Genomic DNA, 18,557 nt, shown 5'->3' with positions numbered 1-18,557 from the left:
TAGCAGGCGGTGTCATCGGGCACATTTTTTAAACTAGATACCCTAATGATGATTTTGGCCAAGTTTGGTTAAATTTTAACCAGTAATTTCAAAGGAGAAGATTTTTGTAAAACTTAACAATGACGACGGACACCAAGTGATGAGAAAAGCTCACGTGGCCTTTTAGTCCAGGTGACCTAAAAAAGGATTTTTTTTTTTTATAAATAGTCTCTAAACCATGAAAATACGGTAAAGGACAAGACATATTGCAGGCTGATACTTTGTAACAGAAGTCATTGATATACAAGATATGAAGTATTTAGGTCTACTACCTTCTGGAATATATAAAACTTTATAAAAATAGTGTACACCGTCATTGCCACAAGCAGATTAGCAACCTTGCTTCCTGCAATAGTTGAAGACAAGACAACCTTGTTTAAACCCTCCACATGTGCATATGCCTGCAACAAGTCCAGAACTTTTCAGTATTTGCCATGTTATATCTGTATGTTTTTTTCGTTATTAGTTGACAACTATTTTTGATGAGACGATTTAGAGCTTGACATAATGTAGACACCTAACTCTTACAGAAGAATGAATGTCCTCATTGACATATATCACACATTTTTTTTATCTATTTATGTCTGTCTTATTATCTCTTTATTGATTACATAAAAATAATCATGTAGGAATGTGTACCTGGATTGAATCAGGATTAGAATGTTTAAATCTAGTCTTATATGCAAATATACCTATTTCACATCTTGGATTTGGTTCCGGTTTTGTTACTAGCAAAAAACTTATGGACTAAAAAATAATAAAGATAAAAGTAAAGACTGGCAGTTAGTGATTTTATTGACAAAAACATTGCCACATAACCTCCTCATTTGTACATTATTCTCTACAACAGAACAATGATTACAGCTACAGTCATACAGTGACCAGCACATAGTGGTTATGGCATTCTCTCATCAACTACATGCATGCATGAACTAGCAACCAATGAAAAATGAACACTGCTACTGCAAATTTTTCTGAAAATTCAGTTAATGAAAATGAAAAAATGGAGACTGCTACTGCAAAATTTTTCTAAAAGTTCAGTTAATGAAGTAAATCTTAAAAGTTTCAACATTTAAAATAAATATACTTGATCATTAAAGAATTCCATGTTCAATTTTAGAAAATATTCATTTTGTTGTATTGCATATATAATGATGTAAAATAAATTCTAACATACATTTAATACTGAACTGGTTTAATTACATCATTACAGGTATTTCCTCTAAAAAAAATAGAGTCCATTACAAAACAGACACAGAAACTGACGACCAAAAATTGCAGAGCTGAAAGACCCTTTCCATTAGAAATTCAAAGCATACACAACAGAGAGATGATCAATGCTTGCTTTGAAAGCCAATGAATCAAACAATGGAAAAATGTACGTTTATCAAATACATTCATATTTACAAGAAAATTACTTCCAAACTTTTATCACACTCAAAAATCACATATAAACAGTTGTCAAAAAAAAATGCTTAAATTTTAAGTACTACTAAAACATTTTGCAGAGAAAATTCATGCTTTAAACAAAATTCTTATATTAAAAGGAATTTTCAGACAAAAATTCAACCTACATAATATTTGCATTTCAAATAAACATGTTAACACAGGACTGGACTAATTTGTGTGTAAACTTGCAGGTGTGACTAAACTCAGACTAGATATATAATTTTTACAAAAAAAATCAGATATTTTTTAAGTCTACGCTTGTTCAGTTTTTAAGCCTTTTAAGTGTGTCCTATGAAAACAAAAGAAGAAAACAAGTACTGAATACTATCTCTTATTCTAGATGTTTTTTTCTGGTTTTAAAATAAATATAAAATCTGATGATTCTTACCAATTTTTTGCTGCTTTCTTTTAAAAAAATTTCAAACTTGCATGTAACTTCACAAAGTATATGTGTGGAGAAAAAGAAAGCTATAATTTTTCACATCTAGATTTAAACACAAGCACAACAAAATTTCAGACACATATGTTTCTACTTCTTAACTATATATCACTGATAATAGTTTTGTTAATGTCTAAAAAAAATTCTTAATAAAATATAATCTTTTACCAAATAAATCTGTTTAAGTTCCAGATAGGGAAAATATAATATATCCATCAACCATGTATTTGGCATAATATTGAACATGAAATGCTTTGCTCTCAAGGTTTTTTCTTCTTGGAAACAATGAATAAACATTTGAACCACTTTCATGTTTTACGCACATCTCATATTGTCACAATGTGTTTTTATCATTCAATCAAATATTCATGGTTAAGGGTAAAAGGTTGTTCTTTATTCTCTGATATCCGCATGGCTCTTGGTTGCAGGATAACTTTTTAGACAAATTTTGAATATACTATAAATATTGCAGAAGTTTAATTGTACACCGGTATTCATATAGTAAAGGTCACTTGCAGGATCAACTATATATATTATATTTACACAAGTTACCTCTTAAACTGAATGTTTAAACAGAGAATACTTTAAGCGTTTATCATGTACAAATTCAATGATTGCAGTAGGAGCTGCTGAAATTTAAGTTCCTAGGCTATTAAAACAGGATGTTAACCATTACCCTAACCATCAAGGTAGGCTCCGTTTAATTCAAAAATATTTGTACTTTCATATAAATCGTTACAGCATTTCCAATTTAAAGGAGAGTAGAAATATACAACTTATATCAAAGAATTTGGCATTCATCTAAAATGATGACTTCGCATGTTCTTTGCAGTTTCCTGAGATTATATAAGGATTTTTTTATAAATGTTTTACACTTGTTTTGTGCAAGTTGAGTTTTACAAATGTATTTCCATTAGTATTACACAAAATCAAATAAACAACACCTTGGAATTTTTCTCTAATCTTCCTTCTATTACACAACTCTTCTTAAAGACAGGGAAAAGCACTTACAAGCTTGCAATAAATTAATTAAATATTATAAACCATAATTCCAAAACACCATCTCAAATTACACAGATATTTAAAATTTCCTAAATGGCAATGACACTACATTATTTTTTTTCAATCTGTCTAAAAAAGAAACAAAATAGGTACATTTGTTTTTCAATGCCCATTGACAAGACTAAAGGATTAATAAGTCATTGATGAAAAAAATGGTTGTATGACTAGTATATTTTTGTTTGGTCTGTTCATACATTATCTGTATCCACGTATCAATAAATTTGTTCACAGAAAAGGTACAATTAATACTATCATGACATGTGTATGACAAATTCAATCAAAAATTCTTTTCGTTTATTCACTACAAATTCAGTGTTGCCTCCATTATCTTTTCTTTTTTTCTCTTTCAATCAATGACAATGACTTCTTCCCAGCAGAACACCCATCACCTTGGACTTTTTTACTCAATCATACACATTTTACAATAAGGTCACAAATTTCATCTGTGTGAGGTTCCATTGAAGTAATCAGGAATTTTAAACTCTCGTCGTATATAAAACAGTATGTAAGCTTTACATCTAGCTACTGTCTGTTCTTCACACATTGTTACCGTACTGTCGTTGAAATTAAACCACTGACCTAAAAATATAAATGGCAAGGAATTGGACTAAAAAGACAAATATCTTGTATGTCTATCATTTGGAAACTTGGAAAGCAGTTTGTGTTTCTACTTGAATAGGAATTAATGTGTCATTACAGTGTGCTAAATAGAATACATTCTAATAGAAAATACAAGATAGTCATTGATATATCAATATCCCAGCCACTAGTTTTTTAAAAAATAAAATGTTTACAAAATGTTTACACAGAGATATGTCTCACCTATCGGCATAAAATTCAGAAAAAGACAATCTGATGGACAACAACATTGCTTTTTTATTCATTCATTGGACCATGATCTAGTAGGCAGGGCCTGAAAATGGTCGACAAACTGAGATGTATTGTTTATTGTAAGTATTTCCTATCAATATAGCTTGAGCATAAAAACTTAACATTGAAAATTGCTAATTAATTCAGTCACTGGACCATGTCCTAGGGGCAGGGCCTCAAAATAGTCGTCAAACTGATATGTACTGATAGTAATGTGACTTTATACAAAATATCATTGATCTATCACAAGTAGATCCCTTCAAACTAACTTAACCAGAAAACTTAACATTAAAAATTGCTAAATTTAGTAATTCAAAGTCACTTGACCATGTCCTAGGGGGCATGGCCTCAAAATAGTTGTCAAACTGATATGTACAGATAGTAATGCAACTTCATACAAAATATCATTGATCTATCACAAGAAGATCCTATCAAACTAACTTGAGCAGAAAACTTAACAATTGTTGACACTGGAGCCGTCGCCAGAAAAGCAATCCCTATGTCTCGCTTTCTGCAACAAAATTTCGCAACTTTTGTTGCAGGCAAGACAAAAAAGTCTTTTCATTTGTCTTTGTATTTGAACTCTATTTTCCTTAAAAAAAAAACCTATCATGATAATAAAGAAAAGTAATACCAATCAAACATCTTTTTATGAATAGGAAAACTGAATTGGCCCAATAAGGGCTATTCCAGAAAAAAAATGTATGGACGGTTGGATGGCACTTGGATTATTTTGAATGGGTGGGGGCATGTCACGAAGTTCAAACTGTGTGGTTATGTTTGCAAAGTAAAATGCAATTGTATGGGTGATGGCCATAAAAATAAGTGCATTCAAACCCTGTATTGTTTTTTATGGAATAGCCCTAATTATCAAGTTGTGGAATTTTATTCTTTTTGTAGATGAAACAATATGAAAATTTATGCTCTATATATATATCACCAATTCTATTATATATTTATTAGTAATGCTTTTGAATAATATGTTATTACTATCTTCAAATAGTATTTCCAAGATATTATCTAAGATTTCAATATTTACCATCATGCTGTGCATATGCTGTATAGTGACCAGATCCAGCCCTAAAATGACAAATAATAACATATGTGCAGGCTACCTGAATCTGATTACTTTTTCTAGTTGTTATTCTATATATAATCTGGTACTTTATATGCTATTTTGAAGAGTATTTACTGGTAAATTCAATTGTTTTTGTATTGACTAAATAGGTACTAACACTTGAGAATTTGGTCTTCTTATGAAAACTGATTCTTTTCTTTTCTGTGTGGCCTTATCAGGTGTCAACTCATATAAAAAAAAATTTGTTCTTCAGAAAGGAAAGTGAATTTTGATTTAATTAAGTGATAGAATAAGGTAATCTAACTTACCCAGAACCATGATGAACAATTGCTGCTGCTAAATCATATTCATTGGCTGCTCCCTTTCCACTTCCTCTTGTCTCATGCTGAAATGAAAGGAAAATACAAGAACGTAAAAAGATGTTCAAATCAATCTTATTATAAAATGTTTGTTTTAAAGTCAGCAATATAAGATTTCATCATGATTATTTCATATCCATTATTTTTCTCCATAGTTTTATTAAGTCATCATGAAAACCCCAAAAACATTTCTTCACACAACTATAAACCCATAGCAATGTAAATCTTAATAGTTTGTTATGACTACATTTGTATCTTTTGTATTATAGATAGGCTAAATTGATATCTAACATTAATGGGGTGTTTGTTGGCTTTAATTAATTTTCAAATGTAAAATTCTGTCATTTTCCAGTTGAAAAGTTTCCTTAATTGATTGAATGTTAGTGTTAAATGTCACTTTCAGCACAAAAGGTTATATAGTGGCAATCAGTTTTTTCTTTTTTTTTGGTGGATGGAAGCCGGAATGCCCAGAAAGAACAAAGACTTTCAGCAGGACAATCCTAGTCAATTAAGATGGGAATCAAGCACACCTGCCCCTTGAGCTGTTCACTCACAACCTCAGAGTTGATAGGCTAGTGATATAGTAGATGAACTACTTAGCCCACTGGCCCAAGGAGGCCCCAAATTACCTTGACCCATATAATGAAAATAATGGCAGAATATTCTAATACTTACTAGATTGTTTAGTACATATTTGTTCATGTTTAAATCTTTCAGCGGGAACTCCACAAATGTATCAAGTTTAACCCTGAAATAGGACTGCCATCGGAATCTTTTGATATGGAGACATAATACCTGAAAAGAAATTTTGTATAGTCAAGTAAATAGAAAAGCATTACTTAAAAAATAAACTTATTTTCCAAAGTAACTACTCTTTACATGCAAATCCACATGTTTTATGAGGCTACATTAGCTGTCATTTCACATATTAATCGGGTGTGGATCAACGATTTGATGTTAGGGGCACGCCTGAGAATTAGAATTAGGAATTAAGAGGACCTTATTTTGACACAAAATTTGCTGCAATTTTACTTTTAATACATCTTTTTTTTTTTTATTTGCCCCCCTCCCCTGAATCGGTACGTGTTAGTGATATGTCTAAAATGCCAAATGAGCTTGTTGACAAATTCAATATTTTTGTCTGGCTTGATGACAATGGTAAAATAGATCTCAGTCCTATCATTTGATATCACAGTAAATATCAGATGAGTAAGGATGTCGGCTGTTTATTCATCATTGATCTCTTTACCCAATGTCATTCCTTGTGTGACAAAATGATAAACTGCTGCTTCACCATTCAAGATGAACAATATTTTATAAGTTCAATGGCAGCAATTCTGTTTAAAATTAAGTCAACAACAAAGAAAAAAGAACATCTTTCATTGCCGTAGCACTTACCAAAATGTTATGGAATAAAGGAAAAATGGACTAAGATAAAACTGTATGCCAATGTGGCAGGGGTATCATAATTCCACAATTCTAAACAGAATCAGGTTGGTGGTCTTTCAGGTATTAACTTACCAATAAACTTCACTTCTTAGAAGGTATAAACATTTGCATAATGAATAGTAATGCTGGAATGCTATTATAAGTTATATGGTTCGCTACTGACCCCCTACAGATCCATAGGGGGTTAGTAAAATCCATAGGGGATGAGGCCGAAGGCCGAATCTCCTATGTATTTTACTCAGCCTCTATGGTCCGTAGGGGGTCCGTAGTGAACCGTATAACCAATTTATCGCACACAGGACTTTTCATGCAGCGTTTTGTAGAAAAAGAAACAAATGAAAAACAACAAAATCAATAGATGACGTCACCATGAACGGTAGACGTGACGTCATGAACCCCCTATGAATTTACCAACCCCCTACGGATCCATAGGGGGTCACCACATGACGGCTTTAAACCAATCACGTCATAATTTACCCGCGGTGCGATAATACTTGCTAGTAATCGAATTTAATAGATAACTTTTGAGATAAGCCATACCAGATAATTAGCCTAGAAGTTATATCCATACAATAATGTTAGTGCAGTTTCAAAAAGGTTACACATTTGCTTCCAATCATGTTCATGCCAAATGATAACAGATCTCAGTCCTATCAATAAATATCATTGTTATTCAGATGATTAAATATGTCTGCAGTTTGTTAACATCATAGATCTGTTTGATTACAATTTTCAGCAATTTCAACAACTGAGAACTGAACCAAATGGGCTGTCAATCACATTTACACATACTATCCCAGCTGCAGGTATACATGTAAATAACAATATCATACTGAAGAGATATATCCCAGCTTATCATGTAATTTGATTGATTACCTTGTCAAGGGATATAGTACCATATACCTTGGGATCAAAAAGAAGATATAAGTAGGAAAGGTAATTAGCATCAAAATCAGGACTCTCCAGTATAATATAATTGATATACTGGCTTCACAAGGGATATAGACAGATTCCCTGTGATGAGCATGAATAACATATAATATATATATATCAAATAGACTCCTGAACAGATCTCAGTCCTATCATTTGATATCACAGTTTATCAGATGAGTAAGGATGTCGGCTGATAACTTCATCACTGATCTGTTTACTCCTAGGAAACATCATTCATTATTTGATTAATGTTTATATGCTATTTTGATTATCGCCATATCAAATCTCAATTACAAAGTACTAAATGTCCTTGAAAGAGAATTGGCATTGAGGAACAGCTGTGGGTTGGACAAACCAAAGACTGACACATGACACCAACTCCTATCACACAAACAAACAAGCTTTCTGAAATGAACTTCAGTGTCGTTACATTAAGTTGTTGTCCATGTTTTATTTTTAAATTGGACAATCTGTACTTTAAGATGATGAAATGGAATAAAGTGAAACAGATCTCAGTCCTATCATTTTATATCACAGATAATCAGACAAAAAATATGTCGGCTGTTTATTTCATCACCGATCTGTTTACTTTTATGTACATCTTTTACTCAAGTTCTTCCAAATGAGATTCTTTCGTAATAATATTATTATTTTTATTTTGTTTACATTTCTTCATTCATGCAGGACTTAGTAATTTACACAGAACTATATCAAGGTTCTTCTGAAATTAAGTTGACAAAATTGTGTTTATCAAACTAATAATGTGTCAGAATGAATATTCAATGACTACCAATTAATAACTAATGCTGGATCTCAGTCCTATCAATAAATATCATAGTTATTCAGATGATTAAATATGTCTGCAGTTTGTTAACATCATAGATCCAGCAGAGTTACATCAAGTTCATATTGTTTCATGAATTATCATAAGCTTTCATAGTCTGACATGATTAGTCCATGTTTGGTAGAAGACACAAAATTCTGACATGAACTTTAGTGTGTTGTAATCCATTCAGAAAGCTGTTTTCCATGTTGTTTTTTTTTTTATGTCAAACTGCAGTCTCTACTTTTAGATGATGAAATCAAATGAATCATGAAGTAAAACAGATCTCAGTCCTATCATTTTTTATCACTGTTTATCAGACAAAAATATGTCGGCAGTGTATTTCATCACTGATCTGTTTACTTTTTTTTACTGTATTTCAGTGAACAATTTTCTTTAAGAGATTTTGGTCCTTTTTGTATAATTTACTACTTTACTTTTGTTTATTTTTCTACATGTCATTATGAAATTTTAAAGAGAATTATGCTAGGTTTTTTTTTCTTGAATTTACGCAACAGAATTGTGCATGTTTAATCAAACTGATACTGTAAAAATTTGAGTGCATTTATTATTACAAATGTTGAACAATCTACAAAAATGCAAAACAAAATGTTTTGATTTCAGAAAATGCTGCATACAATTAAGATATAAAATTTTTAAATTCAAGATTTTATTTTTGCAACACCTATTCAAAAGATACAGTATTCTATCAGAATGAAGATTAAATGACTACCAATTAATAACTAATGCTAGATCTCAGTCCTATCAATAAATATCATAGTTATTCAGATGATTAAATATGTCTGCAGTTTGTTAACATCATAGATCTGGCAACAATAAAAAAAAAAAAAATATTTGTAAATATATATTTCTAACAGTTTTGATCTTTTATCTAAGAATAATTCCTTCATGTCATGCAAGCCCTATGCTCATTTTAACATGGGAAGGCATTATATTTGTCGATATTTTACACTGAGCATTAGCATTTTTTAAAAAAATTCCTAACATAAACTTCAGTATTGTTGTAATTGTAAAATTAATTTGTTTTCATGTTTTTTTTCCTTCATATCTAGACATTCTGCACTTAAAGATGATGAAATGGTATGAAATAAAACAGATCTCAGTCCTATCATTTTATATCACAGTTAATCAGACAAAAAAGATGTCGGCGGTTTATTTAATCACTGATCTGTTTACTTATTTCACTGGTAATATTTTTTATTCAATACAAATTTTATTTTTTTTTATTTTTCTCAGCACAATAACATGGTAATTCGGATTTAGACCTTTATAACATTCAGCTTGTTGATGAAATGGAACGAATCACGATTTAAACAGATCTCAGTCCTATCATTTTACATCACAGTTAATCAGACAAAAATATGTCGGCTGTTTATTTCATCACTGATCTGTTTACTGTCTTTTAACTTTACATTTAACTCAACAATTTTCTGAATGTAAAATTTTGGTTCTCTTGTATAATACTACGAATTTTCTTTCGTTTATTTTTCTACTTGTTAAATAATGTACAAAAATGAAAGACAAATTTTTACGAATTCAGGGAATGTCCTATTCAAATAAGATACTATTAAAAAGATTTTAAATTCAAGATTTTACTTTTGCAACACCTGTCCCATCAGAATTTTCGCAATAATAAAACCATCACAAAAACTTCAGAAATATACAGTATTCTATCAGAATGAAAATTAAATTACTACCCATCAATGACTAATGCTAGATCTCAGTCCTATCAATAAATATCATAGTTATTCAGATGATTAAATATGTCTGCAGTTGGTTAACATCATAGATCAAGCAACATTTCTCAGTAATTAAATAACTATATAGAACATATTTTCAAATATGAATATGAATTTTGATCTTTAATTTGTTTATACAAATAGTTTTCTTCATCAACTTCATTTAAACTCTGTTTACATACATAGAAAAGATATGTACCATACAGCAAAAATAAGCTAGATTTAATTAAAAAAGATCAACATTAAGAATTGACCTGCTTTAAGCTGTGCTCTTTTGAAGAACAGCCTTCAGCACCAAACAAGATTGGAAAATTCTCAACTTGTTTGGTCTTTGGTTGGTATAAAAAAAATTCCTGACATAAACCTCAGTGTTGATGCAATCTTTATACGTTGCAATTTGTAAATTCAGCTGTGTCACAAACCACGCCTCCTTTGGGAGATATATAATATTCATAGATATTTTGTTTTGTTTTACGTATTGGTTCCCAGATATGATCTCTATGTTGCATTTCACCGAGACACAACTTGGGAATGTTACCAGTATAAATGCTCATGGATGGCGGCAAAATTGAAATTCTGAAGAAGACCCAAAGTGAAGGGAGGGGTAGTACAGAATTTTAGTATATGTTTAAACTCTTGGAAGTTCGGGGCAAATAAATGTTGAAAATACACCGCACAGCCCAATGTTTTGACTTTTGAAAGAGATTGTAGTGCATATGAACATTTCATTCTAGGATATAATTTTTTACGAAACTTCATAGTAAAAGTGGCACAGTTTTAGCCGTCGAAGGACTCATATGGGAAACTGCATTGTCAATATTTACAGAATTGCAACCTTTAGATACATTAAGATCTTGTCCATGTTTATTAAATCAGACAATCTAAACTTTTATAAGATGATGAAATTGATTTATGAAGTAAAACAGATCTCAGTCCTATCATTTAATATCACAGTTAATCAAACAAAAATATGTCGGCTGTTTGATTCATCACTGATCTGTTTACTTTCTGGTTCTCTTCGTATAATACGACTTATTTTCTTTGGTTTATTGCTACATGAAATTCATTCAAGACTAAACACTAGTTACCTAGACAGGGATTGACTTCTGTACATCATTTACTTTTCAAATATAACAAAGTAAACAAAATAACAACTGAAGAGGAAATTATTGAATTTGTAAAACAGATCTAAGTCCTATCATTTTATATCACAGACAATCAGACAAAAAAGATGTCGGCTGTTCGATTCATCACTGATCCATTTACTCTTTTCAGTATTTCACTTTTTACAAGATTTTCTTATCAAGATATTCTGGTTCTCTTCGTATAATACTACTATTTTTTTTATACATATCATTCATGCAAAAGTAAACAATGAATATAAAAAGTTAATTTTTCAAACAGTTCAATCAATTTTTTTTAATATTTCTGTAATGAAGTTTTAACTCCATTGAGTTAAGTACTAGAATGCTGAAGCAAATATGTCCTATTACTGACTAGTTGCCTAGAAAGGGATAAATTTCTGTACATTATGTACTTTTTTAAACAGATCTCAGTCCTATCATTTTATATCACAGTTAATCAGACAAAAAATATGTCGGCTGTTTGATTCATCACTAATCTGTTTACTTTTATTAACTGTATTTCACTTTACAATTTTCCTTATAAGAAGTTTATAAGATACTGAAGCAAATATGTCCTATTCATGACTAGTTCCCTTCACGGGATGGATTATGACAATTACTGTTCAATATTAACATCTCAGTAAACAAAGTAAATACAAAAGCATCTAAAGCTGAATTTTATGAAAATACTTAATGGTGAATTAATAACGTCACCTGAAAAGCGATAGCTATGTCTTGCCTTCCACGACAAAAATATTCTGTCAGAATAGAGACTAAATATGCACCCTTAATAACTAAAGCTAGATCTCAGTCCTATCAATAAATATCATAGTTATTCAGATGATTAAATATGTCTGCAGTTTGTTAACATCATAGATCCAACAAAATTTTTCAGTGATCATAGAAATTATTTAAAAAAATTTTATGAATTGTTCTCATGAAATAACTTTATTGATCTTATTTATTAAATTACTATTTATAAATGTCTACCATACAGAGAAAATAAGCAGGAGCTGCAAAACAACCTTCAGCCTCATAAAGATTGTAAAATTTTCAAGTGTAAGAATTTTCTCTAGTCATTATTAAAGGTGAAAACAATCAAAATGCACAATATGGTAGTTGTTGCCAGACAACATAAACTAGGCTCCCTCTTCATCATTAAATGGCAAAAATGACTGAGTTCCACATGTAATAAATAATTAAATCTGTCCAAAATCAGAGGTCCATTACAATCTCTGTGCAAAGTTAGAATAGAGTTAAAAGAAAATATAAACCCTAGGTTAAAGGGTGGAATGAATGTTTAAATGAAACAGATCTCAGTCCTATCATTTTATATCACAGTTAATCAGACAAAAAAGATGTCGGCTGTTTATTTCATCACTGATCTGTTTACTTTTTTATACATTATTTAAAAATTTTCATAATGAGTGATTCTTTTCTTCAAAATACCCAATTTCTGTATGGAAATTTATGAATCTAATGAAACAGGGTAAATAGGCTATGTTTATAAATAAATCAACTTACTTAGGACAATAAATACTGATATGATTTTTTAATTCAATCATATTCAAATACATTCTATCATAATGCATATATTCTACATATGAGCTTAACTTTTCTGAGAAGCTTAAGTATTTTGAAGAGAACAATATTTAAGATCTTCTTAAACATGTTAAATAAAGTCAATATAAACGTGCTAGAGTCAGAATGAAGATTAAATGACGACCCATCAATAATGAATGCCAGATCTCAGTCCTATCAATAAATATCATTGTTATTCAGATGATTAAATATGTCTGCAGTTTGTTAACATCATAAATCCATTTAAACAAATTATAAAAAAAGTACCATAAAGAGACAATAATCAAGATTAACAAGTGAATCTGTGAGCTACTGCTCACTAATGATACCCCCGCCCCGCTAAAAGTATAAGGTAAAAAGGAAGTTGTTGAGTGATGAATCTGAAAGTGCATCACACGGTATAGCTGACTTATATAAATCCTGAAACCAAATTTCAGAAATCCTTGTATTGTAGTTCCTGAGAAAAATGTGACGAAAATTTTCAACTTGGCTATCATGTGTAAAATGATACAAGTGTTCGGTAAACAGGAAGTTGTTGAGTGATGAATCTGAAAACGCATCACATGGTATAGCCGACTCTTATAAACCCTGAAACCAAATTTCAGAAATCCTTGTTATGTAGTTCCTGAGAAAGATGCAACAAAATATATTCATGGGACGGAAGGACTGACTGACGGACGGTCAAACAGAGGTAAAACAGTATACCCCCACTATTTTAAAACAGCCTTCGGAATAATATAAATTGGAAAATTCTTAAGTTAATTGTCACAGATGCAACCTGTCAAAATCCTTAAATATGGTAGATGACACAATCAAGGTACCCACTATAGCATTCAATGACAAAAATTACTGAGTTCCAGCATGGGAAAGCAGAGAAATAATTAAAATCAGTCCAAAATCTGAAAACAGGAGGTTCATATTTTCAATATGATTGCCATATTGCAACCACAGAGCAAAGTATGAAAGTTTTAAAGGAATACTGATGGAATTACAGACTTCATCTTCCTTAAAAAAAAGTTTACATTGTTTACTTATCATAGTCTTTACCGGGTATTAGTAAAGACTTGTTTGGTCAATGATTGGTTTTAAAAATTTTCCTGACCTGAACTTTAAGTGTTGTTGTAATTGTTACATTAAGCAGTTATATCAGATAATCTGTACTTTAAGATGAGAAATTGAATAAAGTAAAACAGATCTCAGTCCTATCATTTTATATCACAGTTAATCAGACAAAAAAGATGTCGGCTGTTTATTTCATCACTGATCTGTTTACTTTTTTAACTGTATCTTACTTAAATGTTTATTTAATCAAAGTATTCCTTTTTTTCTTTCCTTAATAACAGGGTTATCACTTTTAGACCTTTATATAATTCTTTTGGTGTCTTTTTTTTTAATTTTGTAGTTTAACACCAAACAATTCTACAGTTGTATTGAAGCCAAGCCAACAGTGATGGACACGTGGGAAACGTTTCCGAAATAAATCTTCAGGTTATTTTATCGAACCTTTGAAATGAACACTGGTGTAACAGTACCCACACAGAAGTACAATTTTAAAGGAAACAGCAAACAATATGTTTTCAATTCTCTTCGTTTGGAAAAAAATGAATGAAACATAAAAGTAAAACAGATCTCAGTCCTATCATTTTATATCACAGTTAATCAGACAAAAAAGATGTCGGCTGTTTATTTCATCACTGATCTGTTTACTTTTATTACTGTATTTCAAGGATAACATTTCTTATTTAATAAAAATATTACTCTTTATTTTTCAATGCACAATAACACGGTAATTCCGTTTTAGACCTTTATATAATTCTTTTGGTGCCGCTCTCTAATTATTGAGTTAAACACTTAATCTAGTTCTACAGTTGAATTGAAGTTCAATCATGAGTGACGGAGAGGAAATTTCTCTAGAAAGTGATGCTCAACATATATAAAGTTGAGTAGTACCAAGAGCTTGTAACCACTTTTCTCCAGAGGACACTCTTTCCCTATTTTCAACGAAAGTGGATGCAGCCTTATCACAACAATACTCATGATGTGATGCAAAACAAAATTCAAAGGCCAGACATCATATTCAAATAAAACTTATGGGCAGATCCTTGAATTTTACAGGGGAAAAGATTAAGCCGTTGTTAATGGTTTTTTTAGATCAGAAAATCTGAAGTTGAAGATGACGAAATGGCAGAATAATGAAGTAAAACAGATCTCAGTCCTATCATTCTATATCACAGTTACTCAAACAAAAAAGATGTCGGCTGTTTATTTCATCACTGATCTGTTTACTTTTTTTTTATGCATTTCACTTAGCAATTTTCTTAGTGGTTTTTTTTTTTTTTAGATAGTACTTAATTTCTATATTGAAGCTTTTTGTTATCAAATCTGACATTTACAGATATGTTCAATCATGAATCAATCTTACTGTAGTTTTTTTCTGGGCAGTCTATTTAAATATTATAAAGAGAAAATATGCATCCACTGTTATCTATAAATAAAATAGGCAGAAATAGGTTGTACTTTTTTGTATGAGAAACCCTATAATTTATTTAGATTATAAATTTAAATAAATGGTGCAGAACTTCACGTCCTTTGGAAAAATCTCTGCTAGTTCGGTTAACTGTTGTAACAACTTGTAGAATTTTCTTACATTTGGCAACCTGCGAATCCAGAATTTCTTGGTGGAACGTTGCTTCTTTTTACAATTACTACACATATACAGTTCAGAAGCTTCTAATTCTTCTAACTCTGTAAAACTTGAAAGACAATCTGAAAAAGAAGACAAATACATGTTTGCTTTTTTACAGATAATGCTACTTAATCAAACCATTTATTGAAGACAATAAACAGCTATTTAGAGATTATGTACATTACATTAATTTTGTTGACAGAATTTTCAAATTAACTCCCAAATCAATATTGTGAACAGAAGTACTTTGAATTAGTATTATTTGTGGAGTACCAATACTGCTGGAGTTAGAGGGGTAGGTAAAACCACGGATTCAAAATTTCAAAAAAATATATTTTTTTTTAATGCTTGTATGCAATATGTCAAAACCAAATTCAAGTATCCCCGAAAACACAATGTTTCCTCAATCCACAAAAATAATACAACCAATCAAAAGTAAACCTGATTGCACCATTTTTTTTAATTTGGATGTAATTAATAGGATGCTCTCAAGTCATATCTTACTTAGGACTTGACACATACTTAGTAATGTCATAAGTATTTAAATGAACCGTTAATTTTTAAAACTTCTGAAGTTTTAGGATTGTAATATATTTTCCTAGGTCCTACTGTTTTATTGTGTACCTTCTAGGCGACATACTGGATCACCTTCTTTAATTTTTGATGATCTGGTACTGAACTGAGGTGGAATATCTAGTGAAAGATCTGTAAAATAAAAACAAAACACATCAATTATCCAAATGTAGTCATTTGAATCATGTTTATCAATTATCTCGAGGTATGAGGTACCAAGTACAGGCACTTTTCAAAATAAAGGTATACACCTAAGTAACTAATAACAATAAAGGATTTGTATTTCAACTACACTACAGTTGAGTTTGGCATGCACACCTTGTCATGCAAAGTATACCCCACTCTTAATTCAAGGTATCAGAAAGCAGGAAGGTGTTTTGTATTTATATTGACTTAATTATTACTCTGTCGAGAAAGTGTATACTATATACGGTATGTACTATCAACGACAAAAACTTTTATTTTTTACGTCATTGTCAAACTTCGGACACATGAAATTTATAACGTGTTGTTTTCATTTTTTACTTTTTTACTATGTACTACACTTGTTGGCGTCTTTGTTAGATTAATTTGTATGTTTGCTTGAATTTTTTAGTCAGTTCTGTCGTACGTCTGGGATGTTAGTTTACAGTTTTGACTGTTGGATCCAATTATTGTCACATTAACCTATTATGTCTGAGTTGCTCACCCAATTTTGTCAACATAACAGAACTATAAACAACTGTCATACAAGTGGGAGGTTTAGCTACATGTAGTTCGAAAAATGCCTGTATCAAATCAGGAATATGAGTTGTTTTTCACTTATTCCATTGGTTAATAGCGTTTGATTTTGTCAATTTTTATGGACTTCCCCCCTTTTTGAATTTGCCTTGGAGTTCAGTATTTTTGTTATACTTTTTTTCTGACAGATCCAACTATACAACTCATCACTGTCAAACTGCTGACCAAAAAAGTTGTTCTGTTCAGTGGTTCTTGAGAAATGTGTGACAAAAATATTTGTTGGCAATATTGCCACCACTATAAGAGTTGGGGTATAAAAACAAAGGGAATACTCTAGGTGTCTGGAGTTAGAAATACTAACCTAGAAATGGGTCATGTTTCTTTGATTCCATTCGACACTCCAAACACGTAACTTCATTCTGAAGTAAACCACCAAAAATGGCAGTTACAATTGTACTTTTTCCTTTCGGACCTATAAACGGACTATTATTATTGGGATAAGGTAACAATGAAAGAAGTTCTGTGTGTAATCTATCTAACAAATATCTCATGAATTCATGGGCGTCTTGTTGCTGATAACCTCTGAAATGAATAAAATATTCCGTCAGTTGAAAGACTATCATACATACATACAAACTGGTTACTTAACATAGAACATCAAAAATAATATTAAGAACCTGTTTGATTAGAGTTAATTTTTAATTAGAACTCTGTGGAATGAGAAAGACAGCAATCCCCAAATATATCATCAGAACCTATATTTTATTTATCATAATTTATTTCAACAAATGAAGAATTAAAAGCAATTAGTTTTAGTGCTAATGTACAGCAGTTTACTTGTAACTTGAATAATATATAAATAAACTGTTCACAAAGAAATACATGTATGTTTCACCTGTGTAACATGTAAACTATTCCAAATTTTCACTGTCAATGGAACATGACTGAGAGTTGGAGTCAAATATCTCCATGTTCCCATGGTAATTGAACTGCCGACCAAATATCATTGACTTACAATAAGTGGTTCCCCTTAAACTGACCTAATATCAAACTTGAACAGTTGACAGCACCAAGGGTGAAAACAGCATTCCTAAACCTCTCTGTAACTTCATCAAGATGATACACAAATGAAACTGAATATGTCTATTCTGTAAATATTATGGGTTTTTTGGAAGGATTTAGAAAAAATGCACTTTCAGTCAGCAGTTTCAAATGCCATTGAGAGAAAATAATAAAAAAAAAAAAAAAATTAAAATCAATATCTTGGGAGAAAACAATTTACTACCTGTGTATTCAACTCTTATTACAGCTTAAAGTTATTAATACATTAATCTGTATTTTTCTTCCAATAAATGTATATAAACACAATGTATCACAAACCCATGTTTTGGCTAACCTACCTAAATCTAGGTACTACTTTCCAAATAACACAGAAAAGAGATTCAGGTGAAATGGCTCCTTTTGTTCCCTGCCATAATGCTATCAATGTTTTTCTTACTTCCTCTATTAACAATCTACAAAATAAGAGTAGAAAATATTATATTCATTGAACAAAGATTATGTCTAAATCCTGTAAAGAGGCAAAATGAGTTTATAATGGGATTTAAAAATA

The 18,557-nt window shown here is 30.7% G+C and overlaps 1 protein-coding gene across 1 annotated transcript in view; it reads right to left on the bottom strand.

Moving 5' to 3' along the window:
• Nucleotides 1-3,318: 3,318 nt before the first annotated feature.
• Nucleotides 3,319-18,557, bottom strand: part of LOC127735159 (ubiquitin carboxyl-terminal hydrolase 3-like) — a 31,954-nt gene continuing 16,715 nt past the window's right edge. Inside the window, exons 9-16 of the mRNA XM_052245261.1 lie at nucleotides 18,346-18,459; nucleotides 17,307-17,527; nucleotides 16,277-16,357; nucleotides 15,614-15,732; nucleotides 5,972-6,091; nucleotides 5,246-5,322; nucleotides 4,899-4,939; nucleotides 3,319-3,568 (exon numbers count right to left, since the gene is read on the bottom strand). Of these exons, the coding sequence (XP_052101221.1) occupies nucleotides 3,429-3,568; nucleotides 4,899-4,939; nucleotides 5,246-5,322; nucleotides 5,972-6,091; nucleotides 15,614-15,732; nucleotides 16,277-16,357; nucleotides 17,307-17,527; nucleotides 18,346-18,459 (913 nt within the window). The 3' untranslated portion in view covers nucleotides 3,319-3,428. The remainder of the gene's footprint in view (nucleotides 3,569-4,898; nucleotides 4,940-5,245; nucleotides 5,323-5,971; nucleotides 6,092-15,613; nucleotides 15,733-16,276; nucleotides 16,358-17,306; nucleotides 17,528-18,345; nucleotides 18,460-18,557) is intronic.

The sequence above is a fragment of the Mytilus californianus genome, unplaced genomic scaffold, assembly GCF_021869535.1.
Source record: "Mytilus californianus isolate M0D057914Y unplaced genomic scaffold, xbMytCali1.0.p SCAF_3, whole genome shotgun sequence".
Classification (NCBI taxonomy): domain Eukaryota; kingdom Metazoa; phylum Mollusca; class Bivalvia; order Mytilida; family Mytilidae; genus Mytilus; species Mytilus californianus.
The sequence above is the reverse complement of the archived record's forward strand: the minus strand, read 5'-3'. Positions and strand labels throughout refer to the sequence as shown.